The sequence below is a fragment of the Pelodiscus sinensis genome, chromosome 1 (genome assembly GCF_052426305.1).
Source record: "Pelodiscus sinensis isolate ZL-2025 chromosome 1, ASM5242630v1, whole genome shotgun sequence".
Taxonomy (NCBI): domain Eukaryota; kingdom Metazoa; phylum Chordata; order Testudines; family Trionychidae; genus Pelodiscus; species Pelodiscus sinensis.
In genome coordinates, this window is record NC_143052.1 from 163,333,331 (window position 1) to 163,361,101 (window position 27,771).

Consider the following 27,771-nt stretch of genomic DNA (forward strand, 5'->3'; position numbering starts at 1 on the left):
AATACAGTTTTGTATTATTGTTTAAATCTGTCTTTGTTTCCTTGATGATTGCAATCTTTGAGATAAAATTAAATATGCTTGAATCTTAGTCATTCTAAGGTCAATGTATACTACTCTGGAGTACAAAGGAGGTTTAAAATGATTGAATACGTAGGTATTAAAGGGCCTTAGTGTAAATGAAAATTAAGATTCCACATCGGGATTTCATTTGCAGCAAAATAATGTATGCAAAATATGAAAATGCAGAAGCTGATTTCTCTCGTTAATCTTCCTTCTTGCATGTAGCATCAACCCAAACTTTAGTTGATACTGGCAAATATTAAATCATTAACAAATCCCACCATTAATCTAGGGAATATCAATTCATATTTGAACAGCAAATGAGCTTTGAGTTATTTAATTTTTTTATACTGAAGATTACCATAAACTCTTACGGAAGATCTTTGATCACCAGAACAAGGTGAATACAGTTTAAATGAATCAAAGATATGAAAATACACCTTAAAATGAAAGTTATGGATTCTTCTTACGCATGTTTAAAACATGGAGGCACTTACTTATACATTCAAAAATCCAACACAAGGTTTTAAATAAGATTAGAATATGCTAAAATATCCATACAGGAAACAAAATACAGATAGAGTCCCTATTAGAAACCTGTGTGATTTTGTGTGACTTAACTATTTCCTTTCTCTCTCTAGGTTTACAAAACAAAAAAAAAGAGCTGGGGCTCTTGTACATTTCAAAGGAGCAATGCGGAACTTCACATACAGCCCCAGTGGGAAGTCCCACCGATGCCGGGCTGCACACAGCATGCCTGCTGCCTTGAAATGCATAGAAGTCCTCAGCCAGGCATTTCAAAGCTGCACGCTGCTAGGAGCCTAGGGTCAACTAGGGAGTCCCCAGTTGACCCCGGGCTCCATGTCAACTGTCTCTTTAAAATGCCGTCTCTGGATACTTCCCCGAAAACTCATTTAGTCTTGTCCTAATCCACTTTCCTTGTTAATCTAGCTAAGAGAGGATATTGCTTTAAATGTGACATGGCGGTAAAATTTGGGGCTTCCTGTATATAAACTACTCCAGCTGAAATATGGCTTTCAAATGCAGGTCACATCCCTCTGTCTATAGACCCACAGAATGGAAAGGGATTTTATCTCCAGTTGTGAAGGATTAGTCCGAAGAGAGAATTTACTTGACAGTTTTAGGTATGACGGAATGATTAGGAAACTCTGGAATGTGAGATTCCTTATGAATGAGGCAGTCTGATTGTCAGAGAAGACCTTCGCTTTATTTGATAAATTCCAATTTGGTGTCCTGGAGCTCTTACTGATGCTGATTCATCTGTGCAACTCACTCACATAAACCTCGTGGCATTTGCTTTCTGATAATAGCACAGTACTGAATTAATATAAATGTGGAAGTGTGTCCCTTTTAATGGAGCTCTGAATTGAACAATCAGACAGCCTTGAAGTGTGAAATACTGTGCTGAGATTCCTTGATGAAAAACATGGAAAGAATTAATGTTAATCCTAAGGTAGTTGGTTCCAAGGAGCAAGCAAATATAATTTTCTGTCATTTTGATATGTTCTGTCAAAGTATGTAGCATGAGTTAAAATGTACTATAAAAGGAGGTTTCAAGTTGAAAAGTTGGTCCATTACATTATAAGGATTGCAAAACCGCTTTACAGAGTTCTTTCTTTTAAAGAAAAGATGTGATATTTACTAAAAGCTTGGGTTTGGATGGTGCTCCTCAAAATAATGCCATGATTCAGAAGTATAACGACACTGATTTTGAGTTCATAGCTTTATACTTAAACACATTTTCCAAAACCTGCTAATGTTTTTTTTTTTTAATATCTTGTTAGAAAGTGAAATGAAAATCATTTTATTTAGATTCAAACATGCCGGTAGCACTTGCAACCCAAACACAACAGCTTTGTGCTAAAACATCAGAACCGTAAGCGACAGCTGGACTTGCCTGATTTGACTCTCCAAGTTGAATAAAATACAAAAAGGGAACAGCCTCAATGATTGGGGGGGAAAAGATGGTTCCACCCAAAAGAAATCTTTTAAATTTAGTTTAAAGATATGATCACTGATGTGGATCAGAACATATTTACAAAATTTTATTCTTCATCGTGTCCTTTTCATCACTGAAAAAAACTGAGGTTTATTTTATCTTTCCACACTACGTACAAGGGATGAAAACATTCCAGTTTAACTCCTCTGTCACAACATTCTGAGTAACATAATATGGGAGCCTAATTACACAAATGATATCTGAAGGGAGAATGCTAGTTTAATAATTCATTTGCTTCATTCTCAGTCAGTGGGCACGAGTGTGACCTAATGTCATTGTGTTTGGAGAAGGCTTCATCCAGATCCAGCTGTAGTCCGTTGACCTTCACCTCCATGCAGCCATTATAAAAGGCTGTCTGCTGTGTTGCACCAATGGGAACATCTGCACAAAAAACACATTCAATGAATTATGTCAAGACTTCCAACATCCTATGTGTTTTTCAGATTTGTAAAAAGATTGAAACTTCCCATTTCTCATCAGTCAATGATCTATGGCAGGAAACAGCAACTTAATAGGAAACAATAGGTTAGGAAGATTTGCAATAGAATAGTGGTCTCCAAACTTTTCACACATCATGCCCCCCACTTCCATTCATGTCCCCCCTAAAGAGCAGGGCTGCGCCTATCAGGGAGTGGTGGTACGGACAGGGTAATGGGATCAGTGATGGGGCTGGATCTCTAGCTGGCTGGGAGCCAAGGTCCAAGGCCTGAGTCAGGATTGATGTTGGGGTGAGGATGGGGCTCAACATGGAGTTGCAGCCAGAGCGGGGATGGGAGCAGAACCATAGAATCATAGAGCTGAAGGAGACCTCAGGAGGTCATCAAGTCCTGCCCCCTGCCCAAGGCAGGACCAATCCCAACTAAATCAACCTAGCCAGGCTTTGTCAAGCCGAGACTTAAAAACCTCTAGGGATGGAGATTCCACCACCTCCCTAGGTAGCCCATTCCAGTGCTTCACCACCCTCCTAGTGAAGTAGTTTTTCCTAATATCCAACCTACACCTCTCCCACTGTAACTTGAGACCATTCCTCCTTGTTTTGCCATCTGTCACTGTGAATAGCGTGTTTCCATCCTCTTTGGAACCTCCCTTCATGAAGTTGAAGGCTGCTATCAAATCCCCCCTCACTCTTCTTTTCTGCAGACTAAACAAACCCAAATATCTCAGTCTCTCCACATAGGTCATATGCTCCAGCCCCCTAATCATTTTGGTCGCCCTCTGCTGAACCCTCTCCAGTGAGTCCACATCCTTTCTATAGTGGGGGGCCCAGAACTGAACACAGTATTCCAGATGTGGCCTCACCAGAGCCAAATAAAGGGGAATAATCACTTCTCTGGATCTTCTGGCAATGTTCCTCCTAATGCACCCTAATATGCCATTAGCCTTCTTGGCTACAAGGGCCCACTGTTGACTCATATCCAGCTTCTCATCCACTGTAATCCCCAAGTCCTTTTCTGCTGAACTGCTACTTGGCCATTCAGTCCCCAGCCTGTATCAATGCTTGGGATTCTTCAATCCCAAGTGCAGGACTCTACACTTGCCCTTGTTGAACCTCATCAGATTTCTTTTGGCCCAATCCTATAATCTGTCCAGGTCACTCTGGACCCTATCCCTGCCCTCCAGCATATCTACCTCTCCCCTTAGTTTACTGTCATCTGCAAACTTGCTGAGGGTGCAATCCATCTCCTCATCTAGGTCATTAATAAAGATGTTGAACAAAACTGGTCCAAGAACCGAACTTTGGGGCAGTCCGCTAGAAACCGACCGTTGTCCTGACATCGAGCCGTTGATCGCTCCCGTTGGGCCCGACAGTCTATCCATCTTACAGTCCATTTATCCAATTCATACTACCTTATCTTGCTGGCAAGAATATTGTGGGAGGCCGTATCAAAAGCTTTGCTAAAGTCAAGGTATATCAAATCCACTGAGTTTCCCATATCCACAGAGTTACCTCATCATACAAGCTAATCAGATTGGTCGGGCATGACTTGCCCTTCATGAATCCATGTTGACTATTCCTAATCAATTTTCCCTCTTCCAAGTGCTTCAAAATGGATTCCTTGAGGATTCCCTCCATGATTTTTCCAGGGACTGAGATAAGACTGACTGGTCTGGATTGTCCTTCTTCCCTTTTTTAAACCATGGATGTTGGGATCAGGGCTGGGAGGGAAGCTGCACCTGGGCCATAGTCAGGGGCGAGGCTGGAGGATGCTTCTTCCCCGTCCCTTGTGGGTATTGGCTTGGGCCTAGCTGTGTACCCTAGAATGTGTTCAGTAATTTGGGAACCACTGCATTAGAACCTTGCTTTAATCCAAAAACCTAATTAACTGGAAAACTTTCAGAATAATATATTCTTTACTACTGGATAGTTCCTGCATCCGCACTTTTCTTGATCTGACCTAGTAACATACTTATGCATTCAAAGTCCATGGTTAAAGTAATCTCTTTCTGTCTGGCCAAAAAGCTGTTCTGCATTCCAATCCACAGTTCAAAAACAGAACCCATAAGAACTCTACAGACTAGTTTCATCCTTTCTTCTTTCCAGTGATTTCTCTGTAAAAGTCCCACTCTTTCCATTTCTATACTATTCAGAGGTTAAACTAGGGCAACGTCAGCCAATGACGTACTGTCAGCAAACAGTAGGTATGCAAGCATTACCGTGAGGCACAAAGTACAACAAGGTTTTTGTGAAGTAGGTTGCAATCGGTTCAAGGTCTAGAGCCTCAAAGATATTTAGGACCTTAACTCACTCACCTGCTTTCAATGAGAGTTCTGCATCTGAATACCCTGAGAATCTGTCCCGAGTGTCTTCAGCAACTAGAATTAACTGGGCTAGAAATTGATCTCAGGAATGTTATCTAATACGCCAGTACAACGTGGTTACCTGATCACCCAGCCTTGATGTGAAATTTTACAATGAATGTGATTCTCCTGTTTCCTTAGTAAGCAAGACACTGTCCTACCCTCTCAGTCAAGAATAGGTTAATTCCTGAAATTCCAATCAGTCCCAAGCTGCAGCATTTGGGTGTTTTGTCACACCTGGAGGAGGCCTTTAAAAAGCAAGAATTAAGCACAGGTGGGATGATATTCTGAAAGAAACAGAGTTTAGTGCCTCCAGACAGGGCTTCTGTATTTCTAACTGATGAATACTTGGCAAATGAGGCCTGCCTGAGTCCTCTGAAGGAAGAGATGGACTGTTCTGTTTTTTTCTGTTGTATTCCTCAGGGACTAAGTCTTGGCTTTCACTCGTGCAGGTGAGTGGGAACGGTGACTGCCTATGGAACACAAAACACTGTTTCCTACTCCTTTAAATGAGGATGAAGGCCCAAAGTTGTGGGCCATAAGTATTTCCTTTTGTTTGGGCTGTTTTATATGCTCTCTGGAATAGACTGAACCTACTAAAAATATATATAGCCAAGGGGATTCACCTCTTGCCCTAGAACCAAACCCTGGAATTGCTGTTACTCAGAGACCAATGTATGAGGTAATTAAAGCACCCACACAAGGGGGTGACTTAGAGACATAGTATTTGACAGATATATCACCTGCTTGCCTGTACTCTGCTATAAGCCAAACTGCTTAGAGATTTTACAGGTCAAGTCTCAATAGGACTAATTTTCTCTGTTCAGATTGCTCTGTGCATAACAGAACCCCACATGTCTCACTAAAAACATAATTTATTGAATTGGTTTTGTAAATAAATCTCCATGTTCAATTGCTATTTTGGAGAAATAGAGATATTCTGATTAGAAAAGTTGTAAGACACATTTTTATTAAATACATTTGGAACTTGTTTCTCTACAGCTTGTTTTGTTTGTGGCAGTACAGGTTTAATTAAGTGCCCTATTTTATTAATCAGTAATCCCATCACCTTTTCATGGATTGCCTAAAGGGGTCCTTATGGTCAAGTTAATATTTTCCAACAGTCACCATACAAAACTATCTGAAAACATTTTTGTCCATATTTTTGGAAGAGGAACTTACTGTGGTAACAAAGAAAATTATGGGGGAATGGAGAAAGGAAGGCATCTTAAAGACAAGACTTGAGTTTGGAAGCTGTTTATACTATAACAGAGTTTAAAGAGAAGCTAGATAATTTCATGGAGGTTAGGTCCATAAAAGGCTATTAGCCAGGGGATAGAAATGGTGTCCCTGGCCTCTGTTTGTCAGAGGCTGGAGAAAGATGGCAGGGGACAAATCGCTTGATCATTGTCTTCGGTCCACCCTCTCTGGGGCACCTGGTGTTGGCCACGTTCGGCAGATAGGCTACTGTGCTAGATGAACCTTTGGTCTGACCCAGTTCGGCCGTTCTTATGTTGACAGCAGTTGACTTTAATGATATCACAGTATGCATTCTCCAAGTGTGAAGAGACTTACCTTGTAAAACTGATAAATTATTGCTAATTTAGGTTAGGTGGAGTAGCAAAAATGAATTTTGGCTCATTAGCCAATAGGGATAGTTGACTTAAACCAAAATCTTATTCCCTACAGCTTTGCTTACATTGCAGTTAGCACTGAGCTTGTAAATAGCTGTGGTTTTGATACTGGGAAAAGAACTTGGAATCTATAGCAACTGTGTTTATTTCTTCAGTTATTTTTTTAAAAAGGCTGTTAACCGAAACTTCCCTGTTAAGGACTTAGTGTGGGTCTAGTAGTCTAGTTACTGAGCTCTACTAATACACATTGCCTTTATCTCTCTATTTAGCTACCTTGGACACAATTAAAACATTGAAGTATTACCTCTCACAGTAACACATATTAGTGCAGTATTTGGTACATTCTCTAGTCTAAGTCTGGAAGATGGTGGTGATCAAATGTGAACAGCATTCATCTAGTTTGCTACTGCTAAGTTCATTTTGGATTCCAATTCATGGCACACGAATTGAAGAGCTAAGCCAGGACAAATATCCTGCCCATGTCTTCTTGTAACTTTCTTTTGCGCCTACATTCTGTGATAAATTCAAACCCTTATTGCTAGAATGCGCAATAAGGCCTGTGGGAAACAGATCTCTTCCTCTCCTCTTATACAGTAAGAGGTTGCAGACTATGCAGTAGCATCTGCAGTGCTAATGTGCCTTCTCTACAGAAATGGCCATCAACCAGGGAGGGATATGCAGAGGTCTTGTGGGGGAGTACATCAACTCATCTAGCTATTTGCCTAGTTTTACAACAGGCTACAGCAAAAACACTAAGTAAGTTAGTACAAATTTTCATACAGAGAATGACTTTGTTTATACTGCTCTATATAGTAAAGTGTATAAATATTCTGATTGATTTTATATGGTAAATATGAAAAAGCATTTTTTCAGTCATAATGTGCTGTGATACTTTTGTATTTTTATGTCTGATACTGTAAGTAGAGTGTACACAAGACAAAATCAGACTCCTGAAAGACGTAGTTATCCCAAAAGGTTGAGAGTCACTGCTCTACAGTGATGGGGAAAGTGAAGAGGATCGAGAAGTTGATTTTCTGGCCCTTATGCCCAGGTGCTGGCCCCACCTACCCTCTGTGCACCCCAAATACATCTAGTTTCCCTATCATACAAGGAGTATGCGCCTCTCCATCCCACTCCACTAGAGCTGCCAACCCAGAGTAGTCCTGGAGTCTCTAAGAATTAAAGATTAATCTTTAATTTAAAATTGTCATATGATGAAACATCCAAAATTATGTCCAACCAAAACTGGCAATCCTGCCCTTCATACCTCTCATGCCACAGACTCACCCTGCTCCCAGTGAAGCTATAGAGAAGGGGGCTGGGTATGCCCATTGAGGAAGGTTTGTTGTAACGTAACATACAACAGAAAATAGATCCCAATTCAAAATTGCCAGTCAAAATTCCAGGAATCTCTTGAGAAGCTAATACTTTGTCTTTCTCAATAGTCTCTGTTTATCCAGAAAATGTAAACAATCTTTACAAATAATAATTTATCCTCAAAACCACCCTATGATTTAAGGGTCTTTCTCCACCTCAGGTTTCAAGTTAGCATACAGGCAGTCCCCGACTTACACGGATCCGACTTATGTCGGATCCGCACTTACGAACGGGGCTTTCTCGCCCCGGAGCTCGCAGGCAGTGGTCCGCCACCTCGACCTCCGGGGCGAGAAAAGCTGCTCCCGGTGCCCCTGGTCTGCTGGGGACCATCTCCAGCAGACCAGGGACACCGGGAGCAAAGCCGCAGCCGCGGCGGGTCCCGCGCCAGAGCAAAGCCTCAGAGGCATGGCATCCCGCCGCTGCGGCTTTGCTCCCCGTGTCCCTGGTCTGCTGGGGGGGGGCGCAGCTAGTGTGCCCCCCCCAGCAGACCAGGCTTTTGTTGTGGACCCTGGGGCAGAGCAGCTGGGACACTGCCGGTTGGTCCCGCAGGGCTGCTCTGGGCACTACTGGACCAATCCGGCAGCACCCCAGCTGCTCTGCCCCAGGCGTCCTGATTCAGCAGCTGCTGGTCAGTTTCAGCAGCGGCTGAATCAGGGCGCCTGGGGCACAGCAGTTGGGGTGCTGCTGGGTTGGTCCAGTAGCACCGAGGAACGGCGCTACTGGAGCAACCCAGCAGCACCCCAGCTGCTCTGCCCCAGGCGTCCCCAAGTCAGCCGCTGCTGAAACTGACCAGCGCTGACTACAGGAAGCCTGAGGCACAGTTGCTCTGCCCCGGGCTTCCTGGAATCAGCCGCTGATCAGTTTCAGCAGCAGCTGACTTGGGGACTTGGGGTTCTTAAGTTGAATCTGTATGTAAGTCAGAACTGGCGGTCAGTTTCAGCAGCGGCTGAATCTGGATGCCAGTTCCGACTTACATACAGATTCAACTTAAGAACAAACCTACAGTCCCTATCTTGTACGTAACCCGGGGACTGCCTGTACTATAATTTGTAAAATCCAAAGCTAATGGCATTGATGTGCATCCATGACATGCTTGCTGAGATATGCTTTGTGCTGGTTGCACAAGATAGGAATTGTAGGGATGAAAATTCACTGACAAATTGTTAAAACAAAACATTGAGTCTCTTTAAGCCCCTCTTAATTTTGAGATTACCTGTTATCATGTAAGTGGTCAACTGCCACCTGAAAGAATGATTGTTGTAACCCCATTTTCCCTGCTTCCTCCTCCCATCTTTCTCTTTCAGTTATTTTTAAATGGATGGCTTTGACAATCTCTAAACCTGCTGAAGTTTGTTAAATCTACCAGTAGGTGTCACTTCAGGAGTTCTTATTACTCTGAAGCAAAAAACCAAACCAAAGCAAAAAAAAAACCAAAACCTTGCAACATACCACCATTTCCCCCGGGGGGATTGGGTCCATAAGGTCACTTCCAAAAATAGACTTTTGAAGAGCAACTCTGCTACTGGGTTGTTAAGATTCTTCAGTAGTAGCATTAAGGAGCTATCAAGCTGCATCAAAAGCTATACTGATAGACTCAAAATACAAGGATAAAAATAGATAGGTGTTAAAAAAAAACCATACCACAATAACTCAGGATATTAAGGCTTATTCATTCACATCAATGAAAAGAAATACAATTCACCTGGGATGCCACCTAAGTAGGTAACAATACGTCCTTTCATTGCTAGATCCAGGATGGAGAGCTGTTGTTGTTGGTAAGTAGTGGTGCTCTCTGTTTGTGACTCAGCAGTCAGTTCAAGCAGCTGTTTGTTTACTCTGAGTTCTAGTCGAGTTCTTTTGGAGGTACACAATCTGTCTGACTCCAACCGAGCAACAATGACGTTCTTAATAGTCACAATGATTTCCTGGGCAGCAGAATAAAAAAGATTTACCATACAACTCCAGTGCCTATTTTATTTACTTATGCATTTTATATTTGTAAAGAGAAACTGGAGGAAACACTATGACCAAACTTTTTCAAAATAGGTACCTGAAACTAGGAAATCCATTGAAATCAGTAGTAGCTGATGGCTTATTCAACAAAGGCAGTTGCTAATTTATTTAGCAGTCTCTCTCTTTCAGTGTTTGTTAGAAAATCTTGATCTAGATTAAATCCTGGTCTCAAGGAAGTTGATGGGTGTTTTGACATTGAGTATAATGGGACCAGATTTCACCCTTAGTATCTTATAAGCAGTTAAAGAAAAAAGTATGTCTTAACCCTTCTACATATAAGCACATGCTACCTTCTGTCATGCTACTTGCCACAACTGGGAATAGGAGGAAATTTAATGACAACAAGGTCTATTTGGTTATGCATGCAATTCATCACTGTTTTACTGGAGCCCTTTGTGAGCAATTAATTCAGCCTCATAACATCTCTGTGAGGTTTAGTAAGTAACTAGGATTCATCCCATTTTACAGAAGGAGAAAGAAGGCAGAGTTTTAAGTCAAAATAGCTATGCTTATGAGGATCTGATCCAGAGTTTATTGTCATAACTGTAAGATCACCTGTGAGTTAGGGGAATTGGAGTCTACTATGGACAAAGCAAGAGGCACTGTTTCATCAGAGACCAAGGCAAACATCACACCAGTGCTTGTGGATGGGCGAATAGTCAATATTATGTTTATAAGCCACTCGTTGTCATTAGTAAGATTATCTGTTTAAAAACAAAAGAAAATAATGATCCTGAAAAAACAATCCTAAATACTATTCAGTTATTTACAAGCATTTCTCCCTGTGATATAGTATATTTCCACTATGAAAAATAAGGCTAAATCTGCAGTGAAAAGATACTTTACATTTTTAGTTTTCCCCGAAGTTTCTAATATTGAACATATAGAAAGAGAAATTTTTAAGCTTGGATTTTTCCTTGCCTTTTCAGCTTTCTGGGCTTCTTTTTTTATTTTTAGTTACCTCTCTCTCTGCCACATTCATAAGAGGGCTGTTTATAAGGTTACACCAGAAAAAGCCTGACAGGTTGCTCATAAAATTTTGCTATTGAGCAGAAGGTTGATAACTTAAACACCAGTTTAACATCACACACTGGAATAGTCCCATTGCTCCAAAGGGAATTCTCTCACAAGTAAAATTACATGGTTGCTAAGTTCAGCAGCTAAATGGGATGCCCATGTTTATGAATAATTTTTTTCATAATTTCACACTAATAACACACCATACCACAATGAGCACCCATGCTGTATCTCGTTTAAATATAATTTCACACAACTGTTTCATTTGGGGCTCAAACCATTCTCAGTGACATCAATGGCAAAATTTCCATTGGAAAAATGGGAGGAGAATCAGACTTTGGAGAGTTGCAAAGTCCATCCTGATGGGTCACTGCAGCAATTACACTGATAATGTGTGGGGCCAGAACCCACACTTGTTACTCAAGCAGAACTCTCTCCAAAGTTAATGCCTGAGTCAAGGGTGCATGAGGAAAGCCCATGTTCTTTTGCCATTCATTAGTTCAATCATCAGTCCAGCATAAAGACATGTTGGAGAAGGCTGAAAAATACTTACTATAATTTATATGAAATTCTGCCGTGCCAGTGCCAGGATAGTAGGACCCTTTCCCCACAGTTACTAAACAGTGTTTGCTTTGTTTTTCTTGAATAACTTCTTTTATGCCTGAACTTCCCTGATTCATCAGGTTCCAAGCACGAATGCACCCATCTAGTCGAGGGTTAATCTGCAGAAGTTACATACAGATTTTTGTGTGGCATACAAATTTGCTCTAGAAACATTGTTAACAGAGAATGAGTTCACTGACATGACAATTTATTTCTGGTGGACAGTCAAGCATAGTTGTGTCATAGATTATAGCACTGATCATCAGAGCTATCTTGGATTCAAACTGTTGTTTGCAGTCTTGTAGCCGTGTTGATCCCTGGCTATTAGAGTGAACAAGATGGGTGAGGTAGTATCTTTTGTTGGAATAACTTCTGTTTGATAAGAGAAATAAGCTTTTGAGCTTGCAAAGAGCTCATGTATGGGAAAAGTAGTCAGGCTTGATCCACCTCCCCAGAGTTCAATGGAAGCTACCTTAACCTAACCCTGTAACCATCTACACCCATGGTCACCAATCATTCGATCGCGATCGACTGGTCGATTGTGAGGCCTCGACCAGTCAATCGCGAGGCGTTCACCCCCCCCCCCCACATTTTCCCCCAACCCCCGAGAAGCCCCACTATCTACCTCCAGTGACAAAGGAGGTAGTGCTGGCTTCCCGAGGGGTGGACGGCAGTCCTGCAGCTTTGCACCACTTCCGGGGGTTCCGGAAGTGCGCTGGCTGCTCCCCTCCCTCAGGTCTGTGGCGTGCCGGGCTCACTGCGGGAGGGGGCATCAGCCCCAGAGGAGGAGCGCGATGGCTTCCCTGTGCTGCAGGAGGGGTGAGCAAACCCCGGGGGAAGCGTGCACGGGGGCTTCCCCGTGCCGTGGGAGGGGGGAGTCGGGCTCGGAGGAGGCGCACACCGGCTTCCCTCGGGGGGGGGGGGAATCCTGGGAGGAGGTGGATGCAGGAGACTCCCTGCCCCCATTGGCACCCCACTCCCCCAGCCCGCTGCCCCTTGTTCCCTGCCCTCCCTGTGCCCTGTTCCCTCTTCACTGCCCCCTGTTCCCTGCCCCCTCTTCATACTCCCCTGCCAAAGCAGCCTCTGCCTGCAGCCAGCCCAAGCTGCTGTGAACAAGGGCTGCTGGACCCAGCCCAGTTTGATCTGAGGAAGTGGGTCTGGCCCACGAAAGCTCATCACCTAATAAACCATCTTGTTAGTCTTTAAAATGCTACATAGTCCTGTTTTTTGTTTCAGCTAGACTAGACTAACACGGCTACATCTCTACCAGCTCACCCCAGTCCAGGATGTTATGGCTCTGCAGGATTCAATGTAGTAAGAGCCACCGCAGTGCAGAGGCGGCAAAACCCGGGACTGCTCAGTCCTGGTTCCAGCCGGCTCCTGCTGCAGCTCTGCAGAGGGTCCTCTTATCGACTAATCATGTAGCTGATACAATTTTATCGGCTACACAATTAGCCAGATAAGAGCCATTTAACATCTTTAGTAAAGATTTATTCTCAAGAGTCTTGCAGCTAAATAAAAGATGGAACAGACTATTTAGCACTAAAAGACCATTTAAAGTGGAGTGGTCCCGTTAACACTTCTCCAATCATGGGACAAAAAAAGGAGGGCAGAGGCTAGAGGGTTATAGATTTCAATCAATCTGGAGCCTTAGTAAGACTATGATTTGTAGTGTCTATAAACAGTATGAATTTAAGTTCTCAGGTTTGTGTTCTGAAAGCGTTTTGTGACTTTCCTTTGAAGATGAGGACTGAGAGGTCAGATATGGAATGATCATTCTGTGGTAAGTGTTCACCCTGTGGGTAATATGGTATTCTTGCTTTCATCATTGGAGGTATTTAATGCACATTGTGATAGGCATTAATAGGACCCATGGATTTTGCAAGGTATATGGAGAGGGTGGGATTGGTGTAGCAGTGGAAATATGTCAACAGGTTTTGCATCTGTTGTTCTGACAAGATCTGATCCTTTATGTTAAGGAATCCTTATTTGTGGGGAGCTTGCTTCTGATATGAAGTTGTGGGGGTTGTTTGAAGGACAGAATCAGGGTTTGGGAAAATTTCTTTCAGGATGTGGTCTCCATTGAGGACTGTCATTGTTTAATACAGTGGTAGGCAACCTGTGGCTCGTGGGCTGCATACAATTCACTGAGGTTCCACCTGAGGCCTGCACATAGTCTCTCTGTACATCTTTCATGCACTGGGGCACTGGAGTCCTGCACTTCCTACTCCTCCCTCTCCCTTCCAGAGCTTGAAGAACTGTTAACAGCTGATGGGAAGTGCTGGGAAGGGCAGGAGTAGGAAATGTGGCGCTCCAGTGCCCCAGTGTGAGAGAGGCATGGGGGAAAGGAGGGGGGGAGGTACACGAGTTGCCGCTGAATTCCCAGTGGGCTGCAGGTTGCCGCCACTGGATTCCAATCATGAGAGCCACTCTTGCAGTCCACTCACTAGTCTTGGTGGCCCACCATTGGTTTTAATGATACCCATATATGGCTTCCAATGTGGAGTGATAGGTGACAACTGAGGTTGAGTGAATAGACGGGGGTTTTCTACAGTGAAGCAAGTTTTCACAGGGAAGTTTGGGTGGAATGTTCCATTATGCCAGTAGTTCTCAACTCATTTCAGTCCACAGACCACCAGGCCAATCAAAAAATTTTCATGGACCACCTCCAGCACATTTAGCACAGGACGAACGACACAGCAACTGCTCAGCACAATGGCGGCAGCTACACTGATGCTCAGAGCCTCAGACGGAAGTTACTGGCAACACAACACAGTTCCGTCCTAGGTGACGTTATGGATGACATGCTGTATGCTTGTGAACATAGCATAAAACAGCCTGACGGTAGCGCCTGCTCATGCCGTGTGACTTTGGACAATGTTCCTGTGGACCACCGAAAAAGTCACCATGGACCACCAGTTGAGAACCACAGCATTATGCGATCTACTTCTCTAAAAGCCTCAACAACCATGTGAGTGACACTAGACAATCCTATGCTGATGGTGTCCAACATCCTAGCCACTAGCCACATGTAGCTATTTGATCGGTTGTGTGTGGCTATTTGGCTGGTTGAGTGTGGCTAGTTCGCTATAGTCACTATAGTGGCTACTGCTTCAGAAGTGGTTGGACACCACGGCACTATGCTCTTGAATGAAATTGCACAGAAAAAATGATAAAAAGACTCTATTACCCAAAGGTGAACACCTTTCACAAAACAGTCCATTTCTGACCTGTACCAACACCTTGAAAAGATGAGAGCTTAAATTCTTCATTTTACTAGACTCTAAAAATCAGTCTTAATTAAGACACTGGATTTATGGCTTATTACATAAATCGATAACTAACTGCCCACATACTTTATTATCCCATCACTGGATTGGTCTTAAGGGACCACTTCACCTTGAATACTCTTTTAGCATGTGTTAACGACTTATGCTAAACAATCTGTTCTACCTTATACTTAGCTGTGACACTCTGAGTACCTACCTTTCCCAGACCTGAAGACGACCTCTGTGTAGCTTGAAAACTTGTCTCTCTCCACAACAGAAGTTGGTCTAATACAAGATATTGGTATTTGGTCATCTTCACCCACCTTGTCTCTCTTCAAAACCAAAGACATATATAGTAACTCAGCTTTCGGTCAGCACTGCTGAGCCAATAAGCTTTTGGTATTTGGTACCACTGGCAAGCAAAAATAGCTTCAAACACACTTTAGCCAAGCTTTCATCTTCTGCTTGGCCATGTCTGCTGGACTGTACTTAGGTGGAAGTGGCTACTAGTATTGTTCATTTAGTATTTGACTCATCAGCTCAAATAACATGTCTACAATTATTTCACATTGGATACGAGAATATTTGAGAAGCAGTTAAAACTATATAAAAATGTTTACCTTTTTGCCTTCCTGTAATGCTGCAAGCAAAAATGGATTATAAGCTCTTTGTTAGTGGAATGGTGGCTTGTTCTGAAATGTGAATTATTTTCTAGTACACATGCAAAAAAAAACCTTTACACATATGAAGAGCAGATACTCATGGGCAGTGGCAAGGGAGACTTCCCTCCTCTTAGAGGGTGAAAGCTCAGTCTTCATAGCCCATTCACCTCTTGCCCCTCTGCTGAAATTACCAGTTACTGTGATAATTTACTGGGTCTGCATGAGAGGTGGCTGCAGGACCTAAGAGCTGCAGAGAAGGGTGTGTCAGGTGAATCGTGCCCCCTGTACAGGGTGGGCAGGGCAGGGCAGGGCAGGGTAGAAATGAAGGTTTGTTGTGCTTCCTTCACTCCTGCCCCTCTACACTCACACCAAATCAAGGCACAATCTGGCACTAAGTGAGGGAACAGTTGTACAATATGCTCCCAAGATAAGTACCAGTGGTCCTATTGCTTAGGAGTCTTAAAATGAGATTACAAAATGATCTCGTAGGCAGAACCCTGTATAGCATCCTGGAAGATGGATTGGATTACCTAAAACTTCTTTTAATTGCTGTAATTCTATAATTAAAACCTAAAAATGGACAGACTGCAAAGCTTCAGGCATACTCATTTTCAAACTAAAAGGTCAACCATGGCATTTTCATTTTTTACATACATATCTCCCTGTATATTGTCTCCCCAATGACACATGCATAACCACAATAAAAGGAAGAACAAACAAGAAAGCCACCCTCATCAGGACGTATATTTAAGTTACCGGTTTAATGAGGGTCTCGTTGACTTTGCGAGGTAGTCCTGCAATGTACACTTTAGTTTCCAAAAAGCCATTTGATGGTTTGAACAGGTTTCTAGGGCTGTTAATATTCATCACTGCTTCTTTTGCTATTTTTACACTGATACTGTGTTCTAATTCTTCCACTGAGACCTAGGATTAAAAATAATATATAGCAATATACATAACGCTACATATGTTGAACGTATTCATTACAAACGTCTTGAGCCTTGTGTTACGGTTGCTTACTGTGTCCCATTATTTAAGTTTAAAAAACAAAAGCCCACCACCCAGAAATCTGCCTTTTTCTTTTTTTTTTTTTTGTAATTCTAATGTATTCATGCTTTACAGCAGCATTTTGAAACTGGATAGAGAGATAATACCTGAAAGGCAAAAATGTTCCTTGCTTTCTGTAGGAAAACATATAGCTGGTTGAAGTTTTTGGAAAAAATACAATTTTTCAGTTTGTGTTACACTTAACAGAACTTTGTTAGGGACTTGCTTCTGAAATTGCTCTGTATTCCATCCACATTGAGCATGCTCCTCTGGATTTCGTTTAGCCTGCCACAAAGAACTAAACCTCGCCGGGGAACACAGATGGAAAAAAAATGGATTCATCTGCTGCTGTTGGTATTTACCCCTCAAAATAAATTTTGGCCTAAGACAGGGCTGGGCAAGATGCAGCCCAGGAGCCAGATCTGGCCTGAAGGCTGCATCTAGCTGCTTTCTATTTATATACTGTTGCCTGTGCCACCCAATTTCCAAACAGTGGCTCAGGCAGCAGGATCCTATTTCAGTGGCTCACGGTTGCAGTTTTCCCGCAGCAGGGGCTGGCACAGTAAATAGCTACAGTAGCCCCTGGCAGCTGCCAAGCAACTGGGTAGTGGCGGGGGCAGGATCTGTGCGCCCTTTGCTATATCTTTAATCCAAAGCCTCTAGTGTCCCAGACAACTCTGGGGGGAGCCCTGCCCATTCTATTCTAGTCCCCAGGCCTGCCCTTTTCACTTCAGGCCATGACCCTTTCAGGGGTGGAACTGGTCCATGACCACGTACCAAAATTCATTAAGTGGCCCCCCTGTAAATATTATTGCCCACCCCTTGCCTAAGGGAAGGTGCACTGAACTGGAGCCCAGGAAACAGTATGGCAGAACTAAATCTCATCCATTTAGAATACATCTGCACAGTAGCTAGCAGGGCACTTCTCAGCATGGGCAGACACACATTCAGCACTGTTCAAGTTAGCATGCTAGGTGTGGCTGTAGCAGAACTGTTGGCAGCTCAGGCTAGTTGCCCAACTATAATTCTGCCAAATTTGGTACTTTAAAAGGGCCAGTTTCACAAAACTGAAAACATTAACAAGCCAAATAAGCTGGGAGGAAGAACTTAATCAGTAATGATAATTGAGACGCGTATAACAGTTCTTTACTAGATGTTCCAAAAGCTATAAGCAAGAAAGAAGACAACCCAAAAAGCAAAAAACTTGGCTTAGAAGGGCATCAAGGCAACTATAAATAATTTAAAAAATAATAAATAACAAGTGGAAGAAAAGAGAAATGTATAGTACTGAATATAAATAAGAAGTTAGGAATTGTAGAAAATTGATAGGGGAAGCAAAGTGATACAGAAGGAAATCTATGGCCACCAAGGTTCAGAACAAGAAGGAAGAGGTTTTTTTAAGTCTATTGGTATAAAAAAGAATCCTGACAATTGTATTGGACAATTTCTAAATGTTAGAACAATACAGAAAAGGTAGGCGTGTTCAATTATTATTTCTGTTCTGTCTCCAGAAAAAACTGTAATATAGTCTTGCATCGTATATTTACACTTCCATTAGATGTTGTTGTATCACACATTTTCATTAAAAAAACTAAAATATAAAATTAAATGGGCTAAAAGCAGACTAACTGAGAGATGTCAGAATGCAACTGTAAACAGGGAATTATCAATTAACAAGTTTGTTTCTAGGGGAGTCTTCTAGACATCTATTCTTTACCCTATTCTATTTAAAATCAAATGACCTGGAAGAAAACATAAAAACGTCACTGATAAAGTTAGCAGAGGTGGGAAAAAATTAGGGGTGGTGGTAAATGTTGCCAAATACAGACAGGAACATATATTGAAGACCATAGTTACAGGATGGGAGACTCTCTCTTGGAAGTAGTGATTCTAATAATGATTTAGGGAGCATGACAGATAATCAGCTGAACCTCAACTTCCATTGCAACTAGTGGGGCTATTGTGATCCTTGCTTGCATAAATAGGGGAAATCTCAGATATTATATTCTGTATTGGCAATGGTGCAACATCTGCTAGATTACTGTGTCCAGTTCTGGTATCCACAATTCAGGAAGGATGTTGAAAATTTGGAGAGGGTTCAAAGAAGAGCCAAGAGAATGATTAAAGGATTAAAAAGCATGACTTACGATGACAGACCCAAAGAGCTCAATCTATTGAGTTTAACAAAGAGAATGTTAAGGGATGACCTGATTATAGTCTGTAAATACCTACATAGGGAAAAAATATTTAATAATGGGCTCTTCTAACTAGCAAAGAAAAGCTACACAAATTCAGATTGGACATAAAGCATACATTTTGTACACTGAAAGTACCCTGGGTATGTTCTCAGGTAGCTATTGTGTAGACATACTCTAACCCTACATTTTTTCTCAAACCTTCCAAATCTGTACACTGAGCTGTGCTGTTGATACATTGGATCTATAACCCTCTGTCTCAATGTGTTGTGCCTCTTCCTTCATGGTTCCAGAGCATAACTGCATGTTCCTCTGACTAGCACTTTAGTGACAGAGATAGTGCTGAATATACACTGTTCAAATGTGTTGCTGATGCATTGGGGCCATTGCACAGAAAAAAAAATCAAAACCAAGTAATTTTATTTCTAAAAAACATGTAGCATGTTATCTATAAAAGTACACTAAAAGAAGGCTGTGAAGGCACTCGTACAAATTAGAAAATGCCCAGAATTAAGGTTGTCTGGGTAACCTTATTTCTGGCATTTCCTAAATTTTAAGCGGCTGACCTTGCAATCTCAATAGTGTTCTTTTTCTTTACGCAGTAGATATATTGAAGATACCTTGTTCCCAGTAAAGTTCAAGTTAAGGCTCCTACTGATTTGAGTTGGAGTAGCACTTTATGCTCAGGAATTGGGCATTTTTAAAGTAAGCTTTTCTTTAGGAAGCAGGAAGCTTTCGTTTGAGTAAGCTGCATTGGACAGCATAAAATAACAATTGTGTTTGAAATAACAACCTCGTGGGCCACTTGTATCAGAGTAAATATGTTTACACACACATGCATGCACTAATATTACTGCACAGGTACCAACCAGAAAGTGATTTTTTTCGTATCAAAAGACCATTCAGAAGTTTGCTAGCAACACCACTGTATCTTTAACAGCCTTTAAATCTGGGATCTTTATGGAATCATTTAAAAACCTTTCTTTACAAAGTCGCTATTAAAACTTTTCCCAGCTTCACCTGAGAGTGCTTTCAAGTCACAAAGCATTAGAAAAAACTTACTATATGCCACAGACCATCATTAATCACTTTGCCACCACTGGTGATTTTTGTTCCAAGTTCATTCTTGAATTGTATTTCAATCTTTCCATTGCGAAGTGCAAGCAAGAACCATGCTGTGCTGTCAGGGGATTCGGCATATAGCATAACACCTTCTGCATCATATGTCCGGAAATCAAATTCTGCTGAAAATCTTGAGTCATTGGAGAGGGATCACAATCATGGGAAGAGAATATACAAGACAATGAAGAGCTCAGTGCGATACAATAATAATTTAGCTATCCAGGAAAATATTAACCTCCAAATGACAACTCTGTATCCAAGCAGGTCCAATGGCTGCTGATGAGTAATCACAGGCAAAATCTAGTAGTTATAGAAAGTTGTTCATCTGAATCTACGGAAATGACTGTCTTATGCTTAAGGTATTCGATTGGACTTTTGAGATCTGGCTTCAATTTGCACCTGTATGACAGACTTCCTATAGGACCCAGGGCTAATGGCGGTCTCAGATCCCCATCTATAAAACAAGGATGACAGTCCCCTTAGTTTACAAATGTGTTGTGAGAAAAAGTAGAGTTGTTCCAGTACTATGTTGAGGCATGCCATAAAAATGTATCATAAATATAATATATAAATGTTTCCTCATTGCTGACTTTGAAAGATCCACTGTTTGATTCTGTTCAGACAACTAGATCTCTACATTGGTGACATTTAGATGATCATGCATAGATTTTAGCACCTTCTGTTCTGAGTTCTGCACAGTGCCTAGCAAAATGGGATCTTGGTTTGTAACTATGGCTTCTAGGCACTACAGTAATTCAAATAATAAATAGTGGTGGTGATACTATTATGGTACAGCCTATAGACCAGGGATGGGCAAAGGGGTCTCCATGGGCTGGATCCAGCCTGCTAAGTCAGTGGATCTGGCCTGCAGCTGCCCTGCCAAGCCCCCATCCCCAGGCCAATCAGGGCCTGGGGGCAGGGGAGCACCTGAAGTCGCTTCACCCCTGCAAGACCCAGCACCTTCTCTAGGTGCTGAAAAAGAAATGACACTTTTTGGGGGGCTGCGGGGGCGGGAGGGAGAAGACCCTATATGAAATTTGGCTACCGTGAAATACTATGGGCACTGTTTGGATCAAAATGTCCCTGCAAACATATCACCAGTGGGGATTCTTTAGAGCAGGTTTTGAGTCAGTTTCCAAGACTGACCCTTGCAAAAAGATATTGCAGTTATCCCCATCTGCCACCATCCTCCCTGTCTTTTCTCTACCCTTCAGAGGGCAGCAAGCTTCTGTCACTGAGAGATACCATTCTTCTTTCCCTCCTCAGGAATCTCACTTACTCCAAAAATTTTTGGGACTTCCAGCCAATTCATTTTCTCTGTTCTCCCCCTTGCTCCATTTCCCACATTTTCCTATTCCGTCCCAGGATGTTTGATTCTCTTCCTCTGACTTTTGCTTCCCTTTCAGCCAAAATATCTCTGTCTTTAACTGTAGCAACCAGCTGGCTGTAGCTGCAGGAGGAATCTGTTTTCTCAATCACTGCTGAGCTCTAGTTCAGATGCTGGTGCACTGTGTCTCCTGCAGACCGTACCATTGTGCTGCCTGCTCCACTATGTAGCTGCATCAGTTACCTGCCATTGCCTCCATCTGATGGAAAAGGGTGCTTAAGATGCAGCTTAGTGTTTGGAATGAACTTGCTATGCTCCGGATGTGCCACAACATGCAGCTGCAAGCTGCCCATCCTGAAGGTGTGGCTCAAGGATAGAGTACGATCACTAAAGTGATGCTATAAACTGACTCTCTAAGGACCTCACTCCTATCCGTCCAGTTTCAAAATAACACCAGCCTCCACTGAGAGCTGTTACATGTAGGCATTTGGATGATCAAGTATACATTGCAACTCATTTGTCCTCCCTGAAATGATACAAGGATACAGCATCTTATCCAGTGAGATGCTGCTGCAAATCTTTGTGCCATTCACACTCCTTCTGCCACTTTTTGAGAATTTATGGAAACAAATCCCCAGAACTTCTATCCATAGTGTTATCAATGGAAAACGCTCACCTGGTGACTTCTGGCAATCTAAACCTTAAGTACAACACGGGGATCCCTATAAATTGTTCTGCCAAGTAAAGCAATTTATCATTCTTTTCAAGATTCAGAGGGACACAAACTGGAACAGCCTGGAAATAAGGAAGAGAAGAAAACACATTTCTTGCATACAGATACTTCACAGATTATCCTCAATACTTACTGGCTTTTAGCTTATTACATTTTTCCTGAAGTGCTTGATACCTAGTATACTTTAATAATTTGAATACCCAAGTACAAATAAAGCAATTTTAATGTTCTTCATTATCCATACGTAAAAATATTAGTGACTAAAAATGGCATAACATAGTTTAGTAGATATCAACTTTCATTTTAGTTGATAACCATATTGTGAATGTTTAATATTCAAATCAAGGCATATAGCCAAACAAGATCATTTCCTTTCCACCTGCATCCCTCAAAGAAGCTAGGATTCTCAGGCCTCTTAATCTAAGCAGTTTGGTTGGGTTGATATTTGGATGGGCAAAATCCAAAACATCTAGGGTAATACACAAAGTGTCTTGATTGAATAAGCACCACACTCTCCTCTGAGGCAGAACTGAACTAATATAAAGCACAGTGGTAGAGGAAGAACCATGCCTGTTGATGTGATATCTTCTCTGAAAAGTTTAGGTCCTGGTTACTAGTCACAAGTGGTGATCCTATGTAAGACTGTGATGTTAATCCTGGTACGGGGCAGGAAGTTATATGAGTCCATGGTGCTCAGGCTCCAGAAATATTTCTGGCCTAAGGTCCTGGTTCCACTAAAGTTCGAGGTCAGGTCCCTCCCGCACGCCCATCTGCCATTCCTGGGTAATTTAAAAAGGACTAGGGAGGCCTTGCCGCTGCTACCACCACCAGCAGGGCTGAAGCAACTTCCTGCATGCCCGTTTTGCGTGGCTGCTGTCACATCTCTGCAGCCCCTTAGCAGGGTGTATGTCTGTGCACTGCTCACATCCCAAGCACCTCTGCAGCCAAAGGGAGCTTGAAGGGCTGGTGCCTGCGGGCAGCTATGCATGGAAAGCCCCCAGCCTAGGAGCAAGAGAAGAGATGCGGTTACTTACTGGAGCTGTTCCAGGTAAGCTCGCATCCTTTGCCCTCAAACTCTCTTCCCAGAGTCTGCACTCCAAATCCTCTCCCACACCCGCTCTGAGACTGACTCCTCACCACTTCTGTACCCAAACTCCCTCTCCTAGCCTGCACCCCTTCCTGCTCTCCAATCCCCAAACCAAATCCTGCACCCAGCACCCAAACTGCCTCCCAGAACCTCAGGCAGGTGGCGGGGGGGGAGGCACCCAGATTCATTGTGGGTACCACCAAAAATTCTACAAACCTGCCACCTCTGCCCCAGTGTCCTGGCCAAAATCAAATTTGAGTAATGACATTTTGCATATGTAAACTTTTCAGCTTTCACTCGGAAAGCTATTCTTCATTTCCTAACCTACAATACTGTTGTAAATTACATTTGCATATCTTCTGTACTGCTGTGATAGAGAGTGATCTTTTCATATAGGAAGAATATATCTGTTTAAATGGGTGACCAGGTGTCCCAATTTTATAGGAACAATCCCACAATTAGGGGCTTTGTCTTATATATTACCTTCTACCCTATCCTGATTTTTTTCACACTTGCTATCTGGTCACTCTAGTTCAAAGAGGTCAGACATTGTGTGACTATACTGTCATTTCAGCTACTACCCAATGTGCACTGCTGTTTTTGTGTCTCTTGTCATGCCACAATGATATCACATGTAAAAAAAGACAGCTGCAATTTACTTTTGACCGAATCTCTTATATTTAATCTCATAGCAAATAATCTGACCTACACAGATGCAACAGAACAAAAGCGATTGGGTGTGAAACACTACAGTGTTTGTTATACATGTTTGTTATACATGTTATACACTACAGTGTTTGCTGCATTTCAGTAGTCTACCTCAGTGGTTTTCAGCCTTTCCAAACTACTATACCCCTTTCAGAAGTCTGATGTGTCTTGTCTAGTCTAGGTTTCACCTTCCTTAACTTTTTGCTTACAAGATCAGACATAAAAATACAGAAGTGTCACAGCACACTATTACTGAAAAATAGCGTATCTTCTCATTTTTACCATATAATTATACAATAAACCAAGTAGAATAATAATATTGTACAGGCAGTCCCCGACTTACGTGGATCCGCATTTACGTCGGATCCGCACTTACAAACGGGGCTTTTCTCGCCCCGGATCTCACGGGCGGTGGGTCGCCACCCATGTCCTCCGGGGCGAGAAAAGCTTCTCCCGGTGTCCCTGGTCTGCTGGGGGGGTCCAGCAAAGCCGCTGGACCCCCCCAGCAGACCAGGGACACCCGAGCAAAGCCGCCACCTGGGCGGCTTTGCTCATTTGCCCGGGAGCAAAGCCGCCCAGGCAGCGGTACCCCTGCCGTCTGGGTGGTTTTGCTCCTGTCCCGCTAGTCTGCTGGGGGGGGGGAGGGGGCGCAGCTAGTGCGCCCCCCACCCCCAGCAGACCAGGCTTGTGTTGTGGGATGCCTCGGGTAGAGCAGCTGGGATGCTGCCGGGTTGGTCCTGTGGGAACCTACCGGGCAGCGCCCCAGCTGTTCTGTCCCAGGCTCCAGATTCAGCAGCTGTTGAAACTGATCAGGCTGATTCCAGGAAGCTGGGGGCAGAGCAACTCTGCCTCCGGCTTCCTGTAGTCAGCCCCTGGTCAGTTTCAGTGGCAGCAGCTGAATCTGGAGCCAGTTCCGACTTACATACAAATTCAACTTAAGAACAAACCTATAGTCCCTATCTTGTACGTAACCCGGGGACTGCCTGTACTTACATTTCTGTATATATACTATATAAAGCAGTATTTACAAGTGAATGTATGAAATTTAGTTTGTACTCACTTGGCTTTAATGTAGCTTGTTGTAAAACTAGGAAAATAATTAGATGAGTTGATGTACCCTTTGGAAGACCTCTTACCCCCAGGAGTATGCATACCCTTGGAATACCGGTCTAACTCACAGCTAATGCTACAATTTAACACAATTTTGTGGTGCAGCAATTCTACTAACTGCAGCAGAACAACTCCTGAATTATAATATTATGTGTATGAATTGTACCTTAATCACTGAATTTTTTTAGACACTGAGCACTTGATCTGCAAAGAGGATATATCCCTTTGGGATTTGCCATGATATTGCTGATAATACGGATTTTATTCCAATTAAAAGATCTGCAACTGGTTTCCACATACTGGCTCAGGCTCTTTAGCCATAGTCCCAAGGATCACTAAACCTCTCTCTAATTGAACAGCATTGGGAGTTATGTTTAATGAGGGATAAATAAAAGGATACTTTCCTACTTTATTATCACTGGGGGATAGAATTACTCCCTATGTTGTCTAAATATTAAATCTTAGCAACTAAAAATGCCAAGTTCTGGTAAATACGTTCTAGCACAATAGCAGGCTTTGATCTTTGAAATATTTAAGCTCCGCTACATCATACTGTGGCAAAGATTGTTTTGTTTTGGTGGAACCTGGGTGAACACAATTACGGGTCCCAACATGTCTGATCCTGCGAAAGTAGTGTGAAGAAATGCTTTCATAAGGAAATACTTTCATTGAAACCCCCAGTAGTCCCACTGTTTCTTCCACTAAGAAATGCAAATTTTAAAATTCTTGGTAGTCTAAAAATAGTTCCGTTTGGATGGGAAATGTGTTTTTAAGCACTTGGTGAAACGATTCACTTGCTGCTTGGCCTTTTGGAAGAAACATGACAACTGAAACTGTGCAAAACAATCAACTTGTACCCACGCAGAATGAGCTTTTCTAGGAATCGTTCTGTGAGTCTGGGGGGGAAAGGTGTGACAATTCCCCCCAACCTCCGCCCCATGGCTTATGAAATTGTCATATGGACACACAGATGCTTTGTCTCATTGGACAAAATACTTCATGTAACCTATCCATTTTAATGTCACAGTCTGCTGGTTCTGTATATCTTATTTTGGAGTGTGTATCATTCTTGTATGAAAAGTGTAAATAATTGTTACCTGGGGGAGCAATCAGTGTGTACATCCTCCTTTCACTGTTAAAGAGGGGGCCTACCTGAATTATTTATTTGAGATTCTGATTCCATTTGGAGATTGGGTTCCCAGAAGCTGTACCCGAAACTATATTCTCCTCAGACTGAAGAGACTCAGGGTATGTCTAGACTGCAGGCTTTTTCTGGGATACTGGAGGTATCCCGGAAAAACTCCAAAGCATCCAGGGAACGTGTTTTCTCTTCCACTTTTTTTTTTTTTTGCAGAAGAGCAAATGTGCTCTTTCGGGGAGCCTTGTATACCTCGTTCTACGAGGAATAAGGGCTCCTCCAAAAGAGCTGGCTTCTCCACCATTTGGCCCTGTCTAGACGGGGCCAAATGGTGGAAAAGCGTCTTCTGGAAAGGCAATCGGAAAAAGCTATGCAAATTTCAGAGCGCAATTTGCGTAGCTTTTTTCAAAAAAAGGCAGACTAGCCTTAGTGTCTGAATTGTTCTTCTGGGGTGGGACATAATCTCAGCTCTGTGCCTTAGTTGAGGGAGACCAGGAGATCTGGGCCAGGAAGACAAGCTGGTGAGGCGCCCCAGAGAGCAAGGAGGTGAGTGTCAGTGGCTTTGTCAGCACACCGGGAAGCACCACCAAGGGGTTCTCTGTGACCACATCCTGTCACAAGAGGTTCTCAGGACAAGAAAAAACCTGGAAAATGTGTGAACATGGTTTCAAAATGAAGCTGAAGCCTCCCTGTAAAAATCTAAGCCAAGAAGGAACCACCTGTTAGAAGGGAGGACAGTGGAGTTTATTTTGGGGGGCTGGTGAAGAAAAGGACTAATTCAGAACAATTTCTTTTAATCTTTTTTCTTGGAACTGAACCTGGTCTGAATTATATCCAAATCCCCATGAACTGAATTGCTAGACATGCTTTGTGAAGCGTGCCCCAATTCAAAGCCTAAAGCATTTTTCCAGCAATTGTGAATCTGGCTTTGCTACTGTTTCTAATCTACCTCTGTGACGCTATCTGATTACAATATGACCATGTAGATCACTGCTGCTACCACTGATATATAATCACAACAAATCTTATACAAAGTATGTCAGGTAAAGTGTCTGTGAATCATTCAGCACATCATAACTTGTTATGCTATTTGTATGCACATGCCACTTTTCTATCTGATGTTAGGAATATTAACAGTGTGCCTGTATCTCAAATGTTTGCTCATGTGGTAACACACACAAAGTAATTAGCCTGCACATCATGAAGGGACTATTCATGTTCAATGGTCCATCACAGAACTTAACTCACAATGGACCATGGGAGATGCCTATGTACTCTTAAGGGACTTTCCTGTGAAGGTTCTAACTAAAGTATGGCTAATGGTCTCTGCTCTGCTATGATAAGCAAAGCATGCATGGACATGTGCTATAGCCATGTGACTCCAAACACCATCTTGTAACCTATAATTTTCCACAATGTAAGAACAATGAGTTTCCCTTCACTTGGCAGAAGCTATAAAAGGCCCTGAAAACTTCTCCATGTTGCCTTTTTCCTAATCAAGCCTCTGGATTAGGAATGTAAAATACCATGTAACTGGTTAAATGTAATGCTTAGCTGGTTAACCGATTAAAGAAGAGGGCCCCCACCTACCACAGCTGGGCTGGAACCAGTCCCCTGCCCACAGTGAGCAAGGAGCTGCTCCAGCCCCCACCGGTGAACTAGTTAACCAATCACCTCCCTATTCTGGATAGTGAACTTGTACCAATGGGAGCAATCTAGCCAAAGGAATGAGGACCTTCCAAGGATTTAGACGCAACCAGAGACTTAACACGCCAGCAGTTTATTCCATCACTGCTACAAGCCTGACAAGAATGCAAGTATTTTATATACAGGCTGTCCCCGGGTTACAT

General features: G+C 42.6%; 1 protein-coding gene and 1 long non-coding RNA gene across 2 annotated transcripts in view; one reads left to right on the forward strand and one right to left on the reverse strand.

Moving 5' to 3' along the window:
- The window catches only part of LOC112544759 (uncharacterized), an 85,910-nt gene that overhangs the window by 48,466 nt on the left and 9,673 nt on the right, over positions 1–27,771 (forward strand). The gene's annotated exons all lie outside the window — the stretch shown is intronic.
- The window catches only part of PROS1 (protein S), a 50,067-nt gene continuing 23,472 nt past the window's right edge, over positions 1,177–27,771 (reverse strand). Inside the window, exons 9-15 of the mRNA XM_006116837.4 lie at positions 21,822–21,940; positions 19,759–19,948; positions 16,211–16,378; positions 11,474–11,642; positions 10,459–10,607; positions 9,593–9,815; positions 1,177–2,461 (exon numbers count right to left, since the gene is read on the reverse strand). Coding sequence (XP_006116899.3) covers positions 2,295–2,461; positions 9,593–9,815; positions 10,459–10,607; positions 11,474–11,642; positions 16,211–16,378; positions 19,759–19,948; positions 21,822–21,940 — 1,185 coding nt within the window. The 3' untranslated portion in view covers positions 1,177–2,294. The remainder of the gene's footprint in view (positions 2,462–9,592; positions 9,816–10,458; positions 10,608–11,473; positions 11,643–16,210; positions 16,379–19,758; positions 19,949–21,821; positions 21,941–27,771) is intronic.